At 35.1% G+C, this 26036-nt stretch overlaps 1 protein-coding gene across 1 annotated transcript; it reads right to left on the bottom strand.

The window, feature by feature from the left end:
• On the bottom strand, window positions 1-22375 carry LOC129429201 (uncharacterized). Its single transcript, XM_073875701.1, has 9 exons — window positions 21321-22375; window positions 15748-15771; window positions 10219-12121; window positions 4045-9375; window positions 1427-1512; window positions 1068-1253; window positions 589-786; window positions 257-340; window positions 1-138 (listed from the first exon to the last, which is right to left on the bottom strand). Exons 3-9 carry the CDS (start codon window positions 12119-12121, stop codon window positions 1-3), a joined length of 7926 nt encoding a protein of 2641 aa, XP_073731802.1. The 5' UTR covers window positions 15748-15771; window positions 21321-22375.
• Window positions 22376-26036: the final 3661 nt, after the last annotated feature.

Raw genomic sequence — 26036 nt, 5'->3', positions numbered from 1 at the left:
TCACTCGATCAGAGGACCATTCTGAATACACACTGTCCTGAAGTAAACAAAAATCTGCTTCATCTTGTTCACATCCAGACACAGGCTCACCTCGTTCCTGTAGTTTATCTTATCTCTTTTGTTAATGAGATAATGCAGCTAAAGAGATAATGCAGTTGTGGGAGAGCAGAGTCAATAGGAAGATGCTAAGCAAACATCTTTGACTAGCCCCTGTGTAAAGCTTGATTGTGCTAAATGTGTTACTGCCAACACATACTTCCTGAGGACTCACAGTCAGAAAGTCCAGCAGCCAGTTGCATAACAAGATGGTAAGGACAAGCTGAACCAGTTTGTGAATGAGCTATTGGAGGATGATGGTATTAAATGCTGAAGTGTAGTCTATGAATATCACTCTACACACAAGTCTTTTTGTCCAGAAGACTAAGGGTTGAGTAGACGGCAGTGGAGAAAGGTTGGACCATTAACAAACTGGAACAGATTTGGAACAGGGGTTCCTACAGTCCTTACTTACTTAGGCCCTTTGCACCTCCTGGTGCATAGCCCATCTACGACTTCCCTTCCGCTCTTTCGATTCTGTGCTAATCTGACCAGTTCGCCCCAGGACAGGTCAGTCACTTTGATGTCTGCTTCAAGGTCACGGCGCCAGGTGTTTCTTGGCCTTCCCTGTTTTCTTTTCCCTTGAGGATTCCAGGTGAGTGCCTGTTTGGTGATGTTATCTGTCGGTTTTCGCAGAGTGTGGCCTAACCAGGCCCATCTCCGTCTTACAATCTCACCTTCAGCAGGACACTGGTAAGTTATTTGCCACAAATCAGTGTTTCATACAATCTTGGGACAGTGGATTGAGAGGATTCTTCGCAGAAATCCGTTGACAAAAGTTTGGATCCTCTTTAAAGTGGTCATTGTAAATCTCCATGTCTCAGCTCCATAAAGCAAATCTGCCTTAACATTTGAGTTGAATAAGCAAATTTTGGTGTGGCGGCTGATTTCTTTTGAATTCCAAATGTTTTTAAGATGGATGAATGCTGTGCGTGCTTTTCTTATCCTGATTTAAAGTCCGCCTCTGTTACACCCTGCTTGTCCACCACATTACCGAGGTATGTGAAAGAGTCTACTTCTTCCAGGGCTTCCCCTTCTAGCATCACTGGCTCCTGACTTGTGGCATTCACTTTAAGAATTTTTGTCTTTCTTCTGTTGATCTTGAGTCCAACCTGTGCTGACACACAGAGCAGTTTTGTTGTCTTCTCCTGTATTTGCTGATGCCAGTGTGACAAGAGGGCAAGGTCATCTGCAAAGTCTAAGTCCTCCAGGTTATTCTACATTCTTCATTGAATACCGTTCCTCTTTCCATCAGTGACAGACTTCATTATCCAATCTGTGGTCAAGAGGAACAGAAACGGTGACAGCCCTGCCTCACCCCTGTCTTTACCTGGAAGCTCTTTCTTAGCTGTCCTTCACGAACCACCCTGCATGCCATGCCCTCATAAGAGTTCTTGATCAATTTGCTTTTCATTTCTACAGGGTAAACAAAACAACAAATATTTTTTATAATTATGTTAAGCTGTTTTAATGATAATAAATACAAAGATACACATACATCAACAGTCTATTTAGTATTATGATATGTGAAGTAATAAAGTGAACTTATTGTCCTATTGCTGTTACTGCTCTGTGCTATTGTTTATCAGATGATAAATGATAAGGTGTTGTTTTAGTATTATAATTTTTCAACATTAACAAATATTTAATTATTGTGCCATATTAAATATGATTGTGTTAATGAAAAGCTAACGTAAAACATCATTCATAAAAACAATTATACTTACCTAAAGTGTCTTTTAACATGATTTTTCATCAGCAACTTTCAGCAGTGTGTACAGTACTCTTGTAATCCGGCAGGTTAGGGAATAAATATCACTGTTCTTATAACTTTTTGAGCAGAGGTTCAGTGCTGAGTTGTCCATAAGGTCCAGATTGTTTGTAGATACATTCCAATGCATATATAGTGCAGATGAATTAACTTTTTGAACACAGGTTCAGAAGCTGAATTGTCCATAAGATTTAGATTGTCTGGGAACTGAAAAAGGTTACTGCTGTTCAATATGAAAAAACATTATAGAACAGGCAGATCAGTTGTCCATGAAGAACCATTTCAAGCAATTTTCCATACGCTGAGTTATCCAGATGTTTCAGATTGTTTGTCCATTAAAAAGGGTTCCTGCTGGTGAATATAAAAACATCAAAGGACATGAAGCTTGCTTTAAGCAGATACAAAAGCTTTTTAAACAGATATTTAGAAGCTGAGTTGTCCATAAAGTCCCGATTGTTTGTCCATTGAAAAGGCTAGTTGTAAAACGACAATTACTGGACAAGAAGCTCTGTTGTTTTACTGTTCATAAAGAACCCTTTTGAGCAATGGTTCATAAGTTGATTTGTACATAAGTTCCAGATCGTTTGTCAGTTGAATACAGTTCCTGTTGTTGAATATAAAACAACCATTACGGAATAGGAAGGTCAGTTGCTTTAAGCAAATGTAGAAACTTTTTGAACAAAGGTTCATAAGCTGTGTTGTCCTTAAACTCCAGATTGTTTGTGCATTTTTTTATATTAAATAAACTTAAAAACGTGCTTGGCATAATTAACCACACAACAAACATTTTAACATTTTTTTTCTGTGACACAGTTCAACTTAAAAGATAGGTAGAAAATGTAGCTTTTATACAAACGTTTTTATATTAAAAATAAAATAAATACTATACAAAAATTTGCCTTTAAGTGCAATTTCAAATTATAGTATACAAATATCTTGATCCAAGTGTAATACATGTGGAATTATTTAAAAAAACTGAAAATAAAATTAAACAAAAATGGAGAAAACTGGGTTAGCTGGCATACCATTTAAAATAGTTGTAAATTATTTATTGTAAACAAACAATAAAGTAATACTGCTTAATAAAAATAACTAAGTTAATTAAAGGGTCATATGATGCAATTTCTTGTTTTTTCTTTGTCTTTGTAGTGTTAAAATTTTTTTGGCATAATGAAGTTGAAATTCTTTTTAAAAGTGAAGGCTCATCCATACCTTCATAAAACACCTCATTCCAAACACACTCCCACATATGACCCTTGTAAAAAATGAGTTATTGCATGTATAATGTAGAAACGTAGATTATGTCATAGCTGTGAAATAAGATGTCAAAAAATATAAACAAAAGGAAAAAAAATAAATAACATAATTAAAACACATAAATAACATTTAAAATAAGACTGCATGAATAAATGAGTTAGAACTTATCTACATTCCCTAATCAAAGTACATCTCAACAACAACTGGATTAATGGGTTGGTTGACAGAGTTTTAAAAGTTGTTTTTAGTTTACAAACAATTTTGTTCATTTTTTCAGTTGGTTAATTTATCTATTTTAATCTAATATTTTAAGAGCTAATTATTTTAATCTATGTTACATTGTAGAAGTTTGAATGACTATAACGATAACATTATAATTATTTATTAATCAACCTAAAACACATAATTCACCCCTTTATCAACCAACCCCTGTACCAGCTAACCCAGTTTCCCTACCCTGCCCCAGGGAGCCGCCAATAGTTTGTGTCCTCCCTTAGCCCCTATTTAATAAGTGGCGGAATATTTCTAAAAATCAATGCAAAATGTTTTAACTTATGAAAACTATAGTTCTTTGGACAAATCAATAGTTAAATCTCACATAAACATGGTGTATATATCTTTATGGCTGAATTTATTGAATTCATGTTCTGACGTACATTTATAAAGTATAAATAAACATATATTAAATTCCGAAATATTTAAATATTTTTGGAGATTATTTTAATATAATTATCATTTAAAATTTAATTGTTTTAACAACAGTTATATTAAATAATTTAGGCCTTTAGAAAAGTGCAATAGTCAAATTGACATATAGGACAACCGAGTTGCCTTTAAAGTGTCTATGTATTTTTACATTAATGTAACAAGTATTGCCTGATGATAACTGTAATATGTGTGTACAATTTTAAAAGTTACACCTTCCATATCTTTTGTATACACATGATCAATTAGTGTACCTTTTTCTGTTGTTGAATTTTGTAGCTGTTGAGTGTATCCATGTTGTCCCATTACTTTCATAATTGTGGAAGAAGTAAAGATGTCCTCATTAAAGTCCCCCATGATTATCTTTTGTCCTTGATGCTTCTCCATCTCATTAAAAACATGTAATAGTTGCTGTTGAAACAAATCAGTTTTATATGAATTAGGCCTATACAAAACTGCAGCAGTCAAATTGACACATGGAAGCACAAAGTACAAACACTCTAAGTTGCAACACTCAGGTACAAAGATATTACACTCAATGTTTTCAGAAAAATAAACTCCAACTCCACCTCCTCTCTGATGTTTTAACTCAGTAAAAAGTGCAGTGCTGTCATCATAACATTTAGCCCTTGGGTTGTTATTGAACACAAATCCTGGTATCTGTGGTTCTTGGTCATTAACATTTAGCCATGTTTCTGTCAAACAAATACAGTCAGCATTCATCAAAACTGTATGTGATGTAACATCCGGTAAGTGAGCTTTCAGACTTTGTACATTAAGCAGTGCTATTCTAAATGTACCAAGTGATTTACTGAAAGTGTACTTTTCCAAAGTTAATTTTGGCATATCTTTTAATGCCAACTCAATTTTGTCATTACAAAATATGACAACATCTTTAAAGTCCTCAATAATCAATCCATCAAGAGATCTCACACGGCTCAATGCAACATATGCCTGTCCTGCTGTAAAGATTTTATTAAGTGATACAACAGCTTTATCTACTGTAAGTCCTTGCACTTTGTGAACTGTACATGCCCAAGCCAATCTGAGTGGAAACTGCCTTCTTATTCCACCATCATTTGTTACTTGATCTTCTTGTACATTAATTACAGTAGAATTCTGAGAAAATGTCTGACGTGTTCTGTGTCTCTGAATTTTTCCAACAATTGGATTATCAAACTCCACATGAATAGCTGATGGTAAATCCTCATTATCTTCACCTTTTTTTTGACTTTCACTTATATGGACAACTGTGCCAAAAGCTCCATTAACAAGACCATCAGCAACATCAATATTTTTCTTTAACATAACCCTTGCTCCAACACCCAATGAAATACATTTAGACAAACATGAGTTGAAAACTTTAGTGTGGTATCCAACTTTACGTTCCATTCTTCCAGTTTTTGAATTTCTGATATAATCCTGAGCATTTATACTAATTGCATCTGGGCAACATTCATGTAGTCTTTCAATGTTGTATTTATCAACCTCGGCATTTGTAGCAAATATGTGAAGATCATTACATTTTTCCCCTGTTTCACATTTTTTCAGTGTAGCAATGTCAGTAGCTGTAAGAGATTCATCTTTTTTACGTACTCTCAGACGATTTAACATCTCAGCAAAAGCTGAATCTTTTTGTCTAACAACTTTAGTTAACTGAGCAAGTTCAAAGTTGTTTTCCCATATGTTTACTCCTTTTGCATCAGAATAAAGAGCAGTACCCTTTACAGGTGGTAACTGATAGAAATCACCCACAGCAATAATGCTGACTTTTCCAAATAGAGAGTAATCACCAGTTTGTTTTATTTGTCGCAGCCTTCCATGAATGTATGACAACAGACGATGGTCAACCATAGAGACTTCATCAATAATCAAGATTTGCAAAGTACCAATGCTCACACGTAAAGAGTTTAATTTTTCATCACCGAGTGGCTGATATGGCAATCTGACATTTGCACCAATTGAAAATGTATTATGAATAGTTGAAGCACCAACATTAAAAGCTGCTACTCCTGTCGAAGCTGTCAAAAGCACAGTAACATCATCAGGATTTTCAGACAACTGAGATAATAGTCTGGATGATTCATAGTGTATTGCCTTAATTAAATGACTTTTTCCTGTTCCTGCTCCACCAGTAATAAATAATCTGAAAGGGTCAGGGTTCTGTCCAAGTATTTTCTGTAGACACCACTTCCGGACTTTATAGAATATAGCAGATTGCTCCTCATTTAATGACCGTAGTAAATCCAATGCAGCATCTCTGGGCATAATAGTGTGGTTGGTTTCAATAGTACAAACAGTTTGAGGGTTTCCTGTAAGATCTGGAATCACTTCTCGAGTGTCATCATCAGGTAATACTTTATTCTTCATTATTTCAATACATTCATGACGCTGTCTTTCAGTTTCAGGACATATTGCAGCCCAAGCATCCTCTAAATCTACATCCTGCTCCAAAAGCTGTTTAGCTTTTTCTATTTTGTCACTTTCTTTTTCAAACAATTCTCTGTTGCAGTCAACAATTGATTTTACTTTATGCAGTGTACAACCAATTTTTATGACACCACTGTTGTAAAAGTCCTCATATGTCTCATAGTTGCTAGGCTTAAGATGACAGTCATCATAATATGGTAGAAAAAGCTGAAGTAATGACTGATAATATTTTTCTGGATCTTTTGTGGGTGAAAATCTTGGATATCTCACAACTGCAGGTTCAGTTCGTGTCCTCCGTTTCACATAACCACAATTATTATTGAGTTTAATAACTTGCTTTTGTGAAGAAACTTCAGATTTTGACAAAACTCTGTACTCTGAACAAAAACTGGCAAGACAAAGATTTTTCATTGGTTCTGTATGAGGTCTGTTCTTGTACCTGTCAACAACACTTGTCATCCAATAACTGCTTTCATCATCAGACTGGTCTTTCTCCACTTTATTTTGTAGTAGATGCAAAGGCAAACTCATCTTAACAGGATTTGGTCCTATTGGAATGAATTGTACTTTACGTGAACATTCCTTTAAATGCATGCCTGTCAGTCTGTACACGGCTTCTTGTGAGGAAAGTTCCCTACTATGTAGGTAAATGCTTCCCAATTGTTTTAATGATGCTTTAGCTTCAAGATTACCATTCATAGCTTCATTTTGTGCACGTTGAAGTAACAGTCCCATTTCTTGCTCAGCTTTCGTGATGTAACTTATAATATAAACCACAACAGAAAAAGCATCTGTGACATACTGAATATCCATATTCCCTTGCCAAGCACGCAATAAATCTCTGTTATACTGGTTTACCCAAATATCTTTTATATTTCTTTTCAGGACAATGCTTTTCTTTTTAGAACATTTGTTGTATGCTTTCTCAAACACAGTCTGATCAATTCCCAGAAATAAAAAAAATGCATCAACTGAGTCAAAATTCACATCAGAGTTTAATGCAGTTTTAACTTTATTTATAATTGCACTTGCTGTTTCATCTTCATCATTCCCTTTGGACTCATCTGCATTAGATGCTCTTGTAATAAAGGTACGGCTAGATGGAGGTCTTGGGAAATTAAAACGGCATACTGTATTTTTCTTGCGACATGTTTTTGAATGTCTTGTACTGTGCTTCTGCACACTGTTTACTGTTTCAAAGAGTTCAGTGTCTTGCTCTGGTGGTGTCTCACAGGTGATATATGTGTCAATGAAATCAACAACCACAGGATCATTAGCTTCATCATCATCATTAAGCTTTGGAGCATTTTCTACCCAAAAAAGACAGTGAACATGAGGAGAACCACGTTGTTGGAATTCAACACGATAAAAATAATCTTTTATTTTACCAATAGGTTCAGCTGGAGACATAATGACATGTTTCAGAAAGCAATGCCATCTGTGATCAAACATCCTCGCTGCAGTGACAGGATTTCGTCTCAAAAATGCACATTTTTCAGACCACTCAAGCTCTTCAACAATGATTTGTTTACCCTCTTGTTTAATAATGGTGTTCATCATTTCAGGCCATCTCAGATCTGCAGAACTAAAAGATGCAAAGAAAGTCGGTATGCCAAGTTGTCTAATCAGTGCAAAGAGATCTTTCTGTGTAGACATCCAATAGGGAGGTGTCCCTCTGACAGGTCTCAAAAACTTATATCCTTCATTATACTTAAGTATTTTTTGTAAGTTATCAGAATTTGTCAGCATATCTGCTGTTACCTTTGATAACTCATCTTTCTCACAACCTTTGCGTAATGCAATTGAGACATTAGATACAATTTGATCAACTTCTGATATATATTGTGCATAAAAAATGAAGTCTGTGTTCTGTGCAAAACGTCCATCAGCATTCAGTATTCGTGCATTCAGGTATCTTGTCAATGTGATTTTTTCTGGTCTGGCATCATGAAATGTTGGACCACCGGTCGGATAAAGAACAGGAAAGCACTTTGCCTCATTTGTTTTATCTGATAACAACCTAACAGGACTGTTACCTTCAGCTGGTGCTACATTTAGTACATCATGAAAATGCTGATCAATAACTTCTGAACCAATATCAACAGGCTGTAGTGATGTGTCTGACAAAAGACCATTTTGCTCTTTAATAAAACTTAAATCTTCTTCTGGCTGAATTTCCAATTCTTCACCTTCTTCAACTTCATCACCACTTTTATCTGATACATTATCATCATCCATTTCATCATTAGCATTACTTTGAATATCATCTGGCTCACTCAATGAGTTGACCCACTGCTCATTAAACTCCACATCACTATACAATTTATTGTGTTTCAACAGATACCATAAAGCATTTCTTACACGATCTGTGTGGACATATTTATATTCATAATGGCCTTTGTATGTTAATTTTCGTTTCAGTTTAATCTTTATCATATGGTCATTACATTCATTTCGTGGAAGAATGTTGGTCATCTTTGTAGTATTTACTGGAACACAGACAACAGGCCCATGAACACCTCGCTGTTGACCCCGAGGCAGACAAAGAAGACGTAAAAAAGGAATGTTGAGTGATATTAGATGTTGTTCCAATGAATTTAAACATTTTAATTCTTTTGGAATCTCCACCAAATGCATATTGTTGGCAACACTCTCTTCAGGTAGTTTTCCTTTAAGGATTTTTCGATGGCATGTATAGCAAATCCACAATTTACATGACAAATTGCCAGATAAATAACAATAAGACTTACATTCATTGTTACATGCATGTAAATACTTGAGTGTGATACATCTTTTGCTTAAATCAGCTATTTTGTGTCCTTTTTGTTCATAACAATCTCTTATACATTCAATAACCTGTTTTCTGAACAATAAACGATGACATACACAACAAACACATTCTGGGCCTCTACTGACTTCTTGATGAAACAGATTAATAGTGAAATCAATATCATTCTGTCTTTCCTTCTGTTTTGCATACATTGCACATCCTTTCTGTATTTTACTCATTTTAAAGATTAAGTTTCCATGATATTTTTTATGAGAATACTGACGTAGCTTTGCTTTAAATGTTGGGTTTTCATGATACTTTTTATGAGAATACTGACGTAGCTTTGCTTTAAATGTTGGGTTTTCATGATACTTTTTATGAGAATACTGGAGTAGCTTTGCTTTAAATGTTGCGTTTTCATGATACTTTTTATGAGAACACTGGAGTAGCTTTGCTTTAAATGTTGGGTTTTCATGATACTTTTTATGAGAATACTGGCGTACCTTTGCTTTAAATGTTGGGTTTTCATGATACTTTTTATGAGAATACTGGCGTACCTTTGCTTTAAATGTTTTGTTTTCATGATACTTTTTATGAGAATACTGGCGTACCTTTGCTTTAAATATTAGATTTCTGTAATACTTTTGTTTGGAATGTTCACACATTCTTGATCTAAAGGCTTCATTTGATTTATACTTGGTCTTAGAATACAGCTTAACATATTTCTGAAAATTAATATTTGTGGAATACTTCATCTTTGATTTTTCACACTTTGATTGATGAACATTTAAATCAGTCTTATATTTATCTCTGAGATTTTTAAGTTTCTTTTCTTTATAGTCAATATCTTCAGAATATTTAGATTTTTGGTTATGTATTTTTCTCTGTCTGAATTCATTATCACTATTGTATCTTTCACGTTCTCGCTTATTTTTGAGGTGCTCAATTGGTTCATTTGACTTTCTTTTTCGTAAACACTGTTTAATGCTATTATCATCTCTTACACTTTTGCATACTTCTGCACAAACATTGTCCTGATTTTTAACACATGTAACAACTTCATAGTGATTACTGTTGCAGTGGTTCAGATAAATTGCATTATCCGTAAATGACTGACCAGTGGGTGCATGCACATTCCATCTGCCATTATTGAAGGTGAATATATTTATTTTCAACAAATCAGCCGTACAAAAAATGTCAATTTCTGTGGCCCAAGATCCAGAGTAATACATTTTACACTGCGTCACATAATCTTTTACTGATCTGTACTCTTCTCTTAAATACCTCACAAATTTTGAACTGTTAGCTTGAAGATGTTTCACAACTGCACGTCTGATTTTCAAGTGCTTCTCTTCATTACCACATACTGCGTGTGCTATTGAGCGATAAAAGCAATTACCATCCGGTTTGATGCTCTTTGTTTTACATGGTTCTCCTAACAAAAACAAAGTTTCACCTTGTACCCCATTGGATTCATTAGTTAGTTGTAAACGTGTACACAAAGCAGCCTGATCTGTGGAAATTAGAGGTTTGAAATTGAATTCAGTATTTACAGTTTCTACAATAATGACATCATCCATTGATACATTATCATAAAGCTTGCTCACATGTGCAACCTTTGGATCAGCCTTAAGTTTACTCTTACTGGAATCCTCGGAAGTTTGATTCAGTTTACACAGTGTTACTGGTTTGTCTAGACATATTTGTTTACCATCATCCTTAATACACTTACTCTTGCAACCTGTTGCTTTAGGTGAAACTTGAGAAACACTGCTTTGTTGACCAGACTCACATGAACTTGTATTAGCAATTGAAGCCTTACCAATTACAGATGCTTTCACACCCGTCACTTCAAATGGTGTTCCCTGAGCATTCAATGACCTTGCAAGATTATCAACATGATTAAATAACATGTATATGTCATCACAGTATACCACTACACTTGTTCCATTATATTGTACCATACCTTTACTATTGCGAGAATGAGAATCAACGACAGCATATGTTGTACCTGCCTTTATAACTGCACAAATATAGTCTTTAATATTCAACAAACATGCATCATCATTCAACATTGTCCTCTGAAGTGCTTCATCTATAGGCATACATACATCTTGCACATCTATATCGTAAACATCAACACCAATAACACCTGAGAAAGATTCAGCACGTTTTATTGAAAATAGTGTGTTATACAGTGTGTGCACAGTTGGCAATTCAGCAATAGAAACATGTCCTCGGCCTGTGTCATCATTGATCTTCCCCTGCAGTCGCATACATGTGTACAGCTCATCTCCTTTCATTAGAACAGCATTCAGGTCTTCTGTTGTCCATGTCAGCACATTCTTTAGCTCACTCATCATTATAGCCATAATGCTATTTACTGCACACTGTCTGTTACGGTTGAAACTAAACCGCGCATCACCCTGATGAAATGAACCCTGTATGACTTTCTGTATAATCTGATAAGAGTTATTGGCATCAAAACTTTTCACATTATCACTATAGGTTTTCTTAGATCTTGGAGAATTTATGATACACATTGGACTTGTCTTGGTAGACATTGGAGGAGTTGTGGTACACATTGGACTTGTCTTGGTAGACATTGAAGGAGTTGTGGCACACATTGGACTTGTCTTGGTAGACATTGGAGGAGTTGTGGTACACATTGGACTTGTCTTAGTACACATTGGACTTGTCTTGGTAGACATTGAAGGAGTTGTGGCACACATTGGACTTGTCTTGGTAGACATTGGAGCAGTTGTGGTACACATTGCACTTGTCTTGGTAGACATTGAAGGAATTGTGGTACACATTGGACTTGTCTTGGTAGACATTGGAGGAGTTGTGGCAGACATTGGAGGAGTTTTGGTACACATTGGAGGAGTGTTGGTTAATATTGGAAGAGCATTTGAACACTTTGGAATAAGATTGGTCTTATTTGCACTCAGCAATGCTGAGTATGGTACATGTGCCTCTTTTTTAAGAGGTGGCACAACCTCTGCCAAGTCCATGGAGGGAGTAACAGCATAACGGTCAGCAATCCTTCTTTTCGCTGCATGGGACCGCCGGAAACCCTTTCCACGTGGCATCTGCAATTACATAACACAAAGAAAATCATCAGTTAAACATTGTGCTTATTTTATTACTTCACTTCCTAAACTCTAACCTTTTTCATAAAACTTGCTTAAACGTTATATGAGCATGATTTTAATAAAATAATATATATAATATTTTTGTTTGGAACAACTCATTTTCAACAATACAATAACGTTAACATTTATACAATTATACTAGAGAAATGTAAATTATCAACTCAACAGGAGCACAATTGATCAAAACAATTATAACTTGATGTTATCATTTTTTTTTTTATTTAACTTTTCCATTTATATATGTTTTTTATGATAACTGTATAAAAAAATCCTAAATACAATATTAAAAAAATAAAATATCAAAATAAAAATACTATAGCTTAATTACAACTATTACTCATTTAATAAAAGTTACATTACTATTATCCTAATAGGCTATATAAACAGGTAAAGGTTATTAAAATAAAATTAAAATATTTATGTTGTCTTTCATGGGATTCCCAAGAACAGTCATATTAGCATGACAGCTTTTAGATTAGTGGTTTTCCATAAACAACAAATAACTTATTAGTAAAAACTCATAACAATCACATAAACACACTACATGACACAATATATGATGAATGATCAATACCAAAAAGCAAGTAAATGCTGTGCTGTTGAGCTAACAATTGGTTCATGTTACAATATTAATTCTATTTAATAAATCTTTATATGGATTTAAAGGGACTATCAGTATGATCTAACCCCATCTAGTGGTGAAATTATATTTTGCATTTAAATAAATAGGGCTCTCTAACACCTAGCATTTCCAAATCCGAGTTGAAACTACAGCAACCATTAAGTACTCACTGATCTCCTCGTCCATTGCAGCCGCATCACGTGTTTTGAATTAAAACGCGTTGTGGAAATGCATTCGTACACTAGTGCTCTTTGTGCCTCTCTGCTATTATAGTTTATCAATATGTCAGAATGACATGGAAGTTTACTTGGACTTACCCGTTTAATGTAAGTAAAGAGAAGAAATTCTTATCTTACAAAGAAGATTCAGTTTACTGGCGAAGGTCATTTGACACCAATAAGGACATATTTATGAATACAGACATTCATTTTGATTAATAAAACACTTAAAATAATACTGATAGTGCTTTTAAAGGCGGAATCCATAATGTTTGAAAGCCAATGTTGATATTTGAATTCACCTAAACAACACGCCCTTACCCCCAATAGAATCTGGACCTTCTTTTGATTGACCCGCACCACGCTTACACAATCCAGGCAACGATGTTAGTTAGTAGAAACACCGCTTACTGCTCATTGGCTACAAGTGTGTTTTGGTACTTGGGCCACCTCGCTTTTCCAGAGCATTTTTCAGATAATATGAACTCCGCCTTTAAGGTAACCATAACAATGTGATCACCAGGCCAGCTGACAGTCTTGCCTGGGCCCGGGACAAGATAATCTTGGAGGGCCCCTCGGCCCCCCTACTTTTTACTGGTAACAAGACATTTGGCATTATCAGATTCATGGCCCACGAATATTGCATTATTATACATTGTATTCAACATTTATATAGTAAATAAATGTAGTACTGACACTATATACTGACACAAAATAACTTTTATTTATATAACGTCAACCCCCTCTTTTAAAAACCTCTATTTTCTGCTCTTTTCTTCTCTTTTCTTTTCTTTTCTGAGCACCGGACTTGTGCTGAGTCTGACCAGATATTTTGAGCGTACTGAACTTCAAATCAAATGACATCATAAAATTTTGATCAGTGGCCAAACCATTTTTGTGTTGGGCGGGGGGTTTCTTGACCACTATTTCAAGTATAGGAAGAAAACAAATACAACGTTTTTTTTATGTATCTCAAATACAGTCACCTCCATAAACATCCGAACAGAAGCACATCTCGTGCCACTCTAGCTCTCCACCAAAATGTATTCCAGTTACAGTCATATTATGAATATTGTCTTACAGTGCACACTCTCAGCTTTATTTTGAGGGTATTCACATCCATAATGGCTGAAGGATTTAGGAATTACAGCCATTTAATATGTAGCTCCCCCTTTTCAAAAGTAATGGGACAGTTGACGGGTATTGTCTATTTGTTAAATAATTTCCTCATGAATGACAGATGTTAAAGGTCTGGAGTTGATTTTAAGTGTGGTATTTGTATTTGGAAGCTGTGGCTGTGAACCCAAATCATTTGATTCATGGACATCTCCATGCAAGTGATACAGACCATAATTAAATTTCAAAAACACAACAAATCCATCAGAGAGATGGCAGGAACATTAAGAGTTGCCACATCAACAATTTGGCACATCCAGATAAAAAAACAACACAGTGGTGAGCTTAGCAACATTAAAATCCTGTATGTCTAAATGGGACAACAGTGGTGGATGATCGCATTATCCTCTCCATTATAAAGAAAAACCATCATAACTGTAGCTGGAATACATTTTGGTGAACAGCCAAAACAACACAAAATGTGCTTCTGTTCCAACACCCATGGAGGTGACTGTATTAGATTTTTTTCCACAAATATGCCTATTTTCTTTATTTTTTAACAATTGCATTGTTTCCGACAGGATTTTGACAGACTGTGGCGGCGATGACGTCACACGCCGATTAGCATATATGTGGCGTCATTGCGTCGTGTTTTACTCTTTAATCTGTCACATTATATTGCATTTTAACACAACTGAATGCTATTTTTACATATTATTTGTTCTGTTGTCTATAAAATAGTGACTAAACAGGACCCATACGACCCAGTGACTCATTGTTAATGTATGTTAATGTCAATGTAAATCCAATCTCTTTCTTTAACTGCTGCTAAAAACGCGCCCTCATCTGACAAAATCATCATATATTTACATTGAGGCTGTACTGATGTTGCTCTTCCCATCAGTGTAGTTGCCTTATGAGCGCTTTTTTATTTTAAACACGAGTGGTAGTTTTATTGTATATCATCGCGTATAGCGCAGACAATTTGTTGCAAATTCAGAATATGAGAGAATACACGGTTAGTGTTACTACAGAACACGTGCACGAGCATACCGCATCATAGGTAGGGAGAGAGCTCGGACACAGACTCACACCAGAACGGGTATGTGTGGTAATGCTGACCTTTTGTTTAATTCACTCATGATGAACCCGATCAGCCATCTTCTCTATAAGTGACATCCGTGACTGTTGACGTTTACGCGAAAAAGAAAGTAAAAGGAACGCGGAGTTAAAATACTTTTGACTGTAGAGAGAGCCGCGCTGCTTGCAACAGGAGAGAGAGGGGAGGGGCGCGCGCTGTTGAGGCGCTGCATGCAACGAGAGAGGGAGGAGGGAGGCGCGCTGAGCGCTCACTACAATGAATATAGTAGAATTAAAATGTAAATGGTAATCATGAAAAATCTATTTGTGGCGGCCAGTGTTGATTCTATGGCAGATAAATCAATGTATGGAAAACACTGAATTATTCCATAGGTTCCAGTTCTGGGCCCCCCCTCATCCTGGGCCCGGGACAACAGACCCGTTTGTCCCCCCCTGTCGGCGGGCGTGGTGATCACTATACTACCTGTAGTTTCACAATTTCAAATAATGGGTTTAACATAACATACCTTAGATTGAGTTCTGTAAGTCTTCTGAAAAACAAGAAAAAAGTAAAAAATTAGTTCACAAAACATTAATATTTTCATCAATAACTATATGTTACAATAATTATTAAGTATGAAATTAACTTTTTTTTTTTGCTGCCAGCCTTTTTTTAAACAGTTGCCTGCCAGCATTTTTGTGATTTTCACAAAATTCCTTGAAGGAAAAAGGTGTAAAATAAACAAATATATCAAATGAAAGAACAGACTCTTAGCTTTCAAACAAACAAACAAAAAAGTGTTGTCCCAGATTTTCCCTTTTAAGTTAAAAGGTATAGCGGAAGATTTTCCCCAATTATTTAAAAAAAGCGCCCCTCCATATTTTTAAAAAACTGCACACACAACACTCCTTCCTCCCGAGAGGGAACGCCTGTTAAACGTGTGCACGAGACAGAGAGAGAGCATGCAGGAGCTCAGTTATTCTCTTCACTCTGAGTTGCTGTCAGCATGTTTACAGTGTCTGTGCAGTTTGTGACTTGTGCCAGGGCTAGCATCCCTAATCATAGCTTACATCAACTTTTACTAGCAGTGATTTTAAATGTATTTCTCCAAATAGCATGACAAAATGTACCTTTCCAGTAGAAACTTTGCATAAGAAAGCCCAACCTGTTTCTTTCTTTATAGTCCTTTCTCTTCTTGTCATACAATTCGTAGACACTTTTTCTCTTGCGACCCTCAGACATTTTGAAAAAACACAATGAGAATGCAACCTTCAATGAATGGTTAAAACCGTAGCACAACACACATACACTTGAAAGTGCAAATGTGCAGAAACCAAACCTAGAGGCGAGCACGTATGTCGGTTATACGTCAACATATAATCAGATGATTGACATCTGGGATGACCAATAATACAGGTGATCCACCCGGAAATCGAAAATCTTCCGCTATACCCTTAATTTAACCACTGAAATAATGATATTTGTCTTACAAAATATACAATTTTGAGTAAAAAGCCTAAAAAAGATTTTTGTAAAGGAATTTACATTAGAGATCACCCTCAGACATGCACACGTGCACCGAAAGGCCAAATGCAATCTTTTGTGTGCACCTGTGCGAAACATAATACATGCATTTCCACTCGAACATATTGGCCCTCATTTATCAAAAGTGCGTACACCAAATTTCCAGCGCACACCTGGCGTACACCCAAAACCACGGTGACTTTGACATTTATCAATATGGACGTTGGCGTACAGGACACTCAAATCCTACGCCTGCTCAGGAGGTGGTGTACGCACCTTTTGAGTTAGGAAATGCACAGAAAATAAATTCCTAACACAACAAAATGCACTGACAAACTAAAATAGTATATGATATATTATGACCCACTGTAAAAAAACAAAACAACAACAGTATTTATAAACTTAAGTGTTTTTTTTTGTTTGTTTTTTTCCAACATGAACTTCAATGTTTAATTTGTGTGATTTTACCAAAGCATTTGATTTGTATGCATATTTATTCCCAAACTTGCAAGCCGTTTCAGGGCAGAGCCCGTGAGCGGATCAGAGCATTGAGCGGTACGGTAATACCATCAGCGCGCCTTTTTCCGAAAATTCCGCTCGCTGAACCCAGAACGCCCTTTGATAATTTGCTAGTTCGAGAATCTGTAAAAACGTCTAGCAATAAGTTATGTGATTGAAGCCTTATACATAAATGTAAAGTAAAAATCAAAGTTAAGATTGGACAGGAAGAAAACATTAAAATGGAGTGCGGAGAGACTGTAAAAGTTAGCAAATATTTATCCTGGAATCTGAAGTGGCACATTGCAAGAAAGCACAAGGATGTGCTACGAAAACATGGTAATAATGCATCAAAAGGTAAGCTAGTTACATACCATTCGATGATAAATAAATACAGATGAGGTAAGGTAAAATGCTTGTGTTGAATTGAGCCGAAAATCCGATCATGATGACATGCGGACAAAATCATGGCCACGAATTATCTTTTATGCAACATCATGGACACTTCTTTTTCTTATTTAGTCTAAAGTATGGCCATAAATATAAAATTCGTTCCCAATATTCAACAGTTTGTTCCTTGGAATTAATTATAATATTTCGTAATTACTATTACAATTATTATTACTTCAAATTATGAATTAGCCTAGTAAAAAATGTGGATGTTGTAGAAACAAATTGTTAATTTAAATTATATCCGGAGGTCCGTATCAAACTAAGCTAACAAACATGTATGTAAATACAGAAAAACACACTACAAAAGTTACTACATCATTTTAAAATATTATTTTAAAAAAACTTAACCGAACCATTAAGCAGACATATAATTTAGATGTAGGCAACAGTAAATAATAATAATAATAATAAATAATTATTCTTCTAAATATCAATTAAGCATCCTTAATAATAAAAAATAATAATACAAATTGTCATGCAATTATTAATGTGTCTTTAATCCCGCTCTTTTAACTCCCAAATAAAACAATTTTGTTTCTTTCCACTTCCCTGGTTTCTCTTCTTTGCCGTCTTCCATGTGTCATTGTCGTAAAATGAGGGTGTGGGGAGGTGGAGACTTGAATTTATATGGGCGTGTTATTCTAATGACGATCGTTTTCAACCGCGGCATTTATGAAGGGCAGATATTGCTTACACCTGAATCTCAGACGTACGCGCAGCTTCATAAATCTGGCGGTGAGAGAAGTGTAAGCATAATCTTACGCCAACATATACGCCCGTTTCTACATAAGAATGATAAATGAGGGCCATTAAGTGGCGGAAGTCTACATGTTCAGGGCAAGTCTTCTGTTAAACATTTGTAATTACTTAGTTGTATATTTGTTTAATTATTGATGTAAACGTTTACGTGTCGTATCTAAAACCGCATGTTAAACGTGTCAACACGCTGTTTTGCTCTTTTAAAAGTGCGTGAGAGGATGCACATCTTTCGTTGCTACGCAATCATGAGACGCGCTTTCTGTGACAGCGAGAATAAGGAATGTGTGATCAGATTTTTCATCTGCAACTCACGTCAATCATATCATTGTCACAATGCGATCAGCTGGTTGGGACAGAGAAGAGCTGTAACCCGGGCTTACTCAGCTGTTACTGAAATGCGGAGGGGTTCGTTGGTTTAAATGACAGCTTACATTGACAACACAAGCAAAGATTAGGAGAAACGTGCAAAAGATCAAAGATGGCTATGTATGCAACTCACTAATCTCAATATGAGTGTATAATAAGTATATCATCATGTTGCTTGCTATGCAGTTACACATAGAGCAGTAATATTATTTTTATACAGAGATGGTACATAGCCAATTCAATACTGTGAGTTAAACAATCCAAAATAAATCAATCAGAACATTTTTGGTGGCAAAAATGTAGGCTAATAGTTCATAAATGTATTCAGGAATTGAATTTGTTAGTTTAGTGCAAGGTTTAAGTAGAAAAAGTATAAGAGAAAGTTAAGAAAAGAGTTACCTATTGTTATAAAATAATGTAAAAAACGAACTTTGCAGTAGTATTTTTTTTTTCATTTTATATACATTTTATATAATATATTTTAATAAAAGTTTAAAAAAGTGTAAACAAATTGTAAAAAGTTTATAGTAATAAACAACCTGCAGTTTAATGTTTGCATTTTCCCCTTACTGTACCGAAAATGAACCGAATTGTGGCTTAAAAACCAGGGTGTGCACTGAACCGTGATTTGTGTGTACGTTACACCCCTATTATCTACATAGAACCGGAGACCCCTTACACAGAAGTCGCAATTTTATACCACCATGTTTTTACAGAAGCCCTTAAAGGTGGAGTTTGTATAATGTGCCACTAGATGGCGCCTTTCCACACAAACAATAACAATCGTGTGGTTTGATGACGCTAAAGGAGCATGAAATTATGGGATGTGTTATCATTAACTCAACCGCTAATTGCCATCAATCAGACAGGAACGAGAAATCATGTTTACAGATGAGGTAAAGTAATCAAGTTTTATAAATGTTGCATTTGATGGTTTGTGTAATGTTCAAAACAAATGTATTAATAATAGATGTTATAGTATTAGACCAAATCAACACAGCACAGAATTAAGTGTTTAGATTACCATAAAACATGCAAATAGCCCAAGAGACGCTATTCCTTTTGCAGGTATCATAACAGTGTTGTTATGTAGTTTATACATCAGTAAAGGCGTTAACAAAGGGTGCCCCATGTCTATGTTTAGAATAACAATTTTCTAATGATTTACAAGTAGTTGAATACAATAGAGATATTGTTAATAATAAGCTGGACAAAATATATAACACTAGACAAGTGCTTTTTGGATGTTTTACTGCAATTAACTGTACCTTTAATCGACAAAATTTGCTTACTTGGATGTCTCTGACAATGAAATGTTTGTCCTGTGATCATGAATAAAAAAATAATTGATGTTTAGCTGTTTCGGATTTTGAGAGCTAAAAACTTCTTTGATTTTGAAAAGCTAATTATACTTACAGGCATTGCCCTCACAGGGATTATCTTTAAAGCAATTTATTTATTTATTTATTTTAGAAGAACCAAAAAATCAGGATAAAGTGCGAGTACACCATATTTCTTTTCCAAATGTGAACAGGAAGTAAGCTCAACATATTCCTGTATGTAGAATAGACCCCTTTAATGTTTGTAAACATTGAACTCCTACGTTGGGTGCATGCGCAGCATGGGAACAACAAACTGTTCATACAATCCAAATTGTCTAATTTAATTTAACAGGACTGATAAATGATGACTTACCTTAATGAAGTGAGTATTATAAACAACAAGCCTTTTAGTTCTTTGCATTGTCCCATTATGCACATTTAATTGCTTGCAGGCACAGATGTCGACTGAACTGCAGTGCTATTTTTCGCAGCTAATAACCAGACTCTCCAGAAAAACGTGATTGTGCGATCGCACGATTTATTGAATAATCAGCCAAAGTCCGCAAATTTATGCGGGGCTGCAATTTTGCCTAGCTTCTCTGTGAACTACAGCTCTGATCCAAATGGTCGTGTTTATGAGGATACTTGCAAAAGTCGGGAATTTTGACGCATTTTTATATTTGGGGCTAATACAGGGAAAAAATACTCACAAGCACAACAAGAAGCAGATGCGCGGCCTGCGCTCCTTATAAACAGAAACGGCGCACACATATAGCACTGTTGCTTGTGTTTCAATGGCTTAAAATCACTTAATTTAAAACTGCAGTGCTTAAATACATGTACAAATGTTAAGCCTCTCTCACCACATGCACAGCAACTTGACTTGGGCACGTAACCTTGAATGAGAAAATACTACAAATTAAGTGTGTGCGCTCAACACCGACTGATTAAACTGCTATATCAACTCCGACTCACTCAGGTCCTATTAGCACCGTATATAATTTTCATCTATGCTCAATGAAGTTAAAACATGGAGACACATTATTAAGCAAAAAAAAGTCAAATTGCGTTTGTTACCTTTTACTACCTTTCTACCTACTAGACTTTTTTTACTACCTTTTACTACTGCGCAGACACCCTGTCTATTAATTAAACAATATTGAGAAATTTCACTAACCTCTGTCCTGCTTCCATTGATTCACCATTTCACATAAAACAAACAAACAAAAAAATTGTCAGCCATGATGTATTACACAAATTTAAAGTTATAATTTATAATAATTTATCATTTATAATTATAATAAAAATGAAAATTCAGTTTAAGTTTAATTCATGATTAAGTAACACTTTACAATATTTGAGGACATGTTTGCAAAGAAACTGTTAATGAACCATGGTCACTTCCATTGTCTCCTAACATGCATATAAATGTGGCTATGATCCGTTTACTTACAAAAATTCCTCAAATTGTCCCTAATGTTTATTAAAACAAACAAAAAAATATGCAGGTGTGTAACAACACGAAATAACAATCAATGCTAAAAATGTTCTATTTTTAAGTCAACTAACGTAACCATTCAGAACATATGTTTAAAATAATTTACAAGTTTCTTTATAATTTAATTCTTTCAATTTATTTAAAAAAATAAACATCTCCGCTTGTTTATGTTCAATAGTTATCATTACATATAAGTCATTCTAGACATCCATATTACATTTGAAATCAATTTCAATCAGATGTATTATTTTTTTAAAACTATACAAATTCATCAGAAAAAAACGAAAATGCAGCTCTTTATGATTTCTCTTTGCCTGTCATTATCCACTTTATATGTGCGCACGTGAACTTTTGAGTTGCACATGCTACTATAACGAGACAAACACATAAATGACTTAAGTTAGGTTATTAGCTAAATGCTAATGACGTTAATTTTCACACAATGAAACACACACACACATATACATATATATATATATATATATACACACACACAATATTACAAAATATACTCTCAAAACAGTATCGCGGTCATATATATGTGTAATAAGTAGATGATTTCTCGCAACAGGCCTCATATAAAAACATAGACTTAAACACTTATTTCCCAAATACAAACAAAAAAATATATCAAGTAACATAAAAATACATAAAACTTTATGAAAAAATGGTGTGCATGACCAATAATAAATACGGATGAACAAGATTATACATCGGAATAAAAATCACGTCTTACCTTATCAGAGATAAAAACGTAATGTCTTCTTCTGCTAACGGAATGCATTCTCTTAAAAACATCGCAGCTCCCCTAGTGGTTAGGAGCATAGATATGTATAAAGGCTAGATGGCTCGTCCGCGCTGCTGGCCAATTGAGTGCAAGGTCCGCATTTTGGCGGCCATCTTACGACAGGGCGCTCGCTCACTCGTAGCATTGAGTTTTAATGATGCAGGTACTTTTAAATGACCATAACTTGCTTAATTTTTTTACCGATTTTCAAACGGTTTAGTTTGTTATAAACGTCAAAGATGTACTTATGACACTGCATACCTACACTAAAAATAAAAAATAAATTCATGAAACATGTTAAAGCATCCAGAATTATAGCCACGTTAATAACGTTTGTAAAAACCCAAACCGTTTGAAAATCGGTAGAAAATTGAGCAAGTTATGGTCATTTAAAAGTACCTGCACCATTAAACTCAATGCTACGAGTGAGCGAGCGCCCTGTCGTAAGATGGCCGCCCGTTGATGCCGTTAGGGACTCCGCCTTGAGCCATATAGCCTTTATACATATCTATGGTTAGGAGACGTATCACATTGGATAGGCATTAACGCATTAATTAATCATATCTCAGTGAGTTAGTGATGGGAGAAATGAAGCTTTTCGAAGCTTGGAATCAATTGAACCAATTGCTTCGAAAATTAATTCAGTTTTCCGAAGCAGTTCGAAACACCACACACGCTGGCGACCCCTGCTGGTCAAAATAGTGTAAAAGCAGATATGCCCAAACATTTTACACTTTTTTTTAACAAAATAATAGCAAGATTTGTATTAAAATATGTTTAAAAAATTATTTAACTTAATTAAGACATAGTTAAAAGTCTATTATGTGTTTTTAGTTTAATTTACGGCAAACAAATGATTAAAATGAACTACCCTTTTAATTGTGCACATTTTTGTCATTAAATCTGTCTATAGACAAAAAGTAGACAAAATGGCAGTATTATTAGTCAGAAGGATAAATGTTTTATGAACTTTCATAATAAAACTGACCCGAGATCACCTAAACATATTAGACACTGGTCATGTGATCAACTCCCCCTAGTGGTGAACCATCGGATTTTCGAAACGTTTCGAAACAGTTATGACGTAATGAAGCCTCGTTTGCTAAAATCACGTGACTTGGGCCAGTTTGAAACAAGCTCCGAACCAATGATTCGAAACAAAACATTCGTAAATGTTTCGAAGCCTCATAAAGCAGTGCTTCGAAAACGACCATAACTACAGTGAATACCGAACACATTTTCCACCGTTTGTTTTTGCTGCAAACCTCATTCATAGCTATAACATAGGACATGGTTTGGTGCATTTTAACATGTTTAATGAATTTAAATGAATATACTACATAATGTAAACATGAACCATATGTCTCAAGTAATTGACTAAAATTTCAACGGCCACTGGGTTTCAATGGTTTACTGCAGAATCTCGTCGCAAACGAATAAAAGATTGTTACTATTATTATTAATGGAAAAACGTTTTGAAATATGAAGTCTTAATTCTTAGACCTTTTCAATAATATAATATTTGAACATTTTTGACGATTTAAAGGATACATGTTCACAATGTCATTCCTTTACCAAAATGACGTTAATATAGCATAGTTTGCTGCAATACTTAAAGTGTTACATATTTGCAAAATATTAATCTAAATTTAGATATTCCGACAACACGATTTAAAATTCAAAGTAGAAAAATTTATATTCACTTAATAATACATAACAATAATAATACAAACAACATTCTGATATAAGATATAAAATGACCAGATGTTCACAATCAAATTTGTTATGTAAGATATAAGTTATTTTTACAAATTACACATTATAGGCTAAATATGATAAAGATGCAGAAACAGATAGTTGCAGTAAAGTAAGATATTATAATATGTTGAAGAAACAATTTACAATGATTTGTGACGCACATTTAAATTTTTTATTTGGTTTAGAAAAAAAATATTATGCTGTAATCCAAATTTAGTTAAAACTAAAAACATTTACAAGCAACAACCCAGACAAACTTGCATATTAGGAGTAAACCTATGCCTCAACAGAGGCAATGAATTACTGCTAATACAGAGCAATATTTTGTTACTTTTTTTTTACCTTATTCCTATGTACACCACAGATCTTTAAACCCCTTACATACCTCTTCACATGTCCTAAAGTAATGGTCAAAAGTTTTGAAAATTACATATTTGAAATAGGAAAAGTTGCTGCTTAAGTTTTTATAATAGCAATTTGCAAATACTCCAGACTGTTATGAACATAGATCGATTGCATAATCCTTCTTTACCATGAAAATTAACTTAATCCCTCAAAAAACCCTTCCACTGCATTTCATTGCTGTCATTAAAGGACCTGTTGAGATCACTTCAGTAATCGTCCTGTTAACTCTGGTGACAATGTTGACAAGCACAAGGGTGGAGATGATTATGTCAGGCTTATTGACTTAGAATGGCAGATTTGACATGTTAAAAGGAGGATGATCCCTGAAATCAATGTTCATCAATTGTTAACCATGTGACCTGCAAAGAAACACATGCAACCATTAATGTGTTACATAAAATGGCTTCACAGGCAGGGATATTATTGCTACTAAGAAAGCACCTAAATTAACAATTTCAGCTGAGGGATCACAACCCTGTGTGAGTAACCGAGAAGCAGAAACATCTGTAAGGCTTCATTCCAGTTGTTTTTTTTTTATTTATAATTTTTTACATTCAATTTCCTTATATAGTGTGCAAAGCTTGCTTATATGCCAACTTCATAGATTTTGTTGCCATAGAATATCATAAAAAAATTAAATCATACATTGTTTACTTTAATCCTATATACCAGTGCTTCCCAATCTTTGTCCTCAAGGACCCCTTCCAAAAAGTTTAAGATGTGTCCTTATTAAAAACCTGATTCAACTAATCACCCATCTTCCATGTGGCACATTCCAAACTGTAGCCGTTTCTCAATGTCAAGGATACTTCCTTGGCAGGACTAGTCCTTACAAGTCACTTCCTTCAGAAGCTAGGCGAGGCTCCTTTTAAGCATTCGGAGAACACGTTAAATGGAACAGGCTAGCAAGTGCACATCACGTCATTGCGTCATTGAAAGGTGTGCTTTCAGTGCTGCACGCACAGGATTGTGGGTGATGTCAGCGCGTGAACAGCGCGAAGGATACAAATTTGCATCCTTTAATGTATATGGGATATTTCTTGAACGAAGGACTCAGTCCTTGGCTGAAATTTCGAGGATCCTCGACATTGGAACAGTCCTTCGACAGACGTCAATGACGTAGCATCCTCGAAATTCTAGCTTCCGAGGATCCTTCCTTGACATTGAGAAACAGCTTGTGTCCCAATTAAGGGCTGCGCGACCTTTTAAGGACGTATTTTAAGACCGATTGCGTCACAGCAGCGCGACTTGAAGCTATATTTGCTGCGTCCGAAAAAAAAGCCAGTGACTCGTTGCCTCGCTGCCTCATGAGGAAATGACTTCGGAGGCATGAAGCTAGCTCAGAGAAAGACTTTCGGACACACTTCTAAGGCAGCGTGTTTGAAATTTAAACAGAGAGCGCCTTTGTGATAACTTATCACATATTTGAAAACTACAATACTAAT

This window comes from Misgurnus anguillicaudatus, chromosome 13 (genome assembly GCF_027580225.2).
Source record: "Misgurnus anguillicaudatus chromosome 13, ASM2758022v2, whole genome shotgun sequence".
NCBI classification, from domain to species: Eukaryota; Metazoa; Chordata; class Actinopteri; order Cypriniformes; family Cobitidae; genus Misgurnus; species Misgurnus anguillicaudatus.
This window is presented reverse-complemented; position numbering and strand designations above follow the sequence as displayed.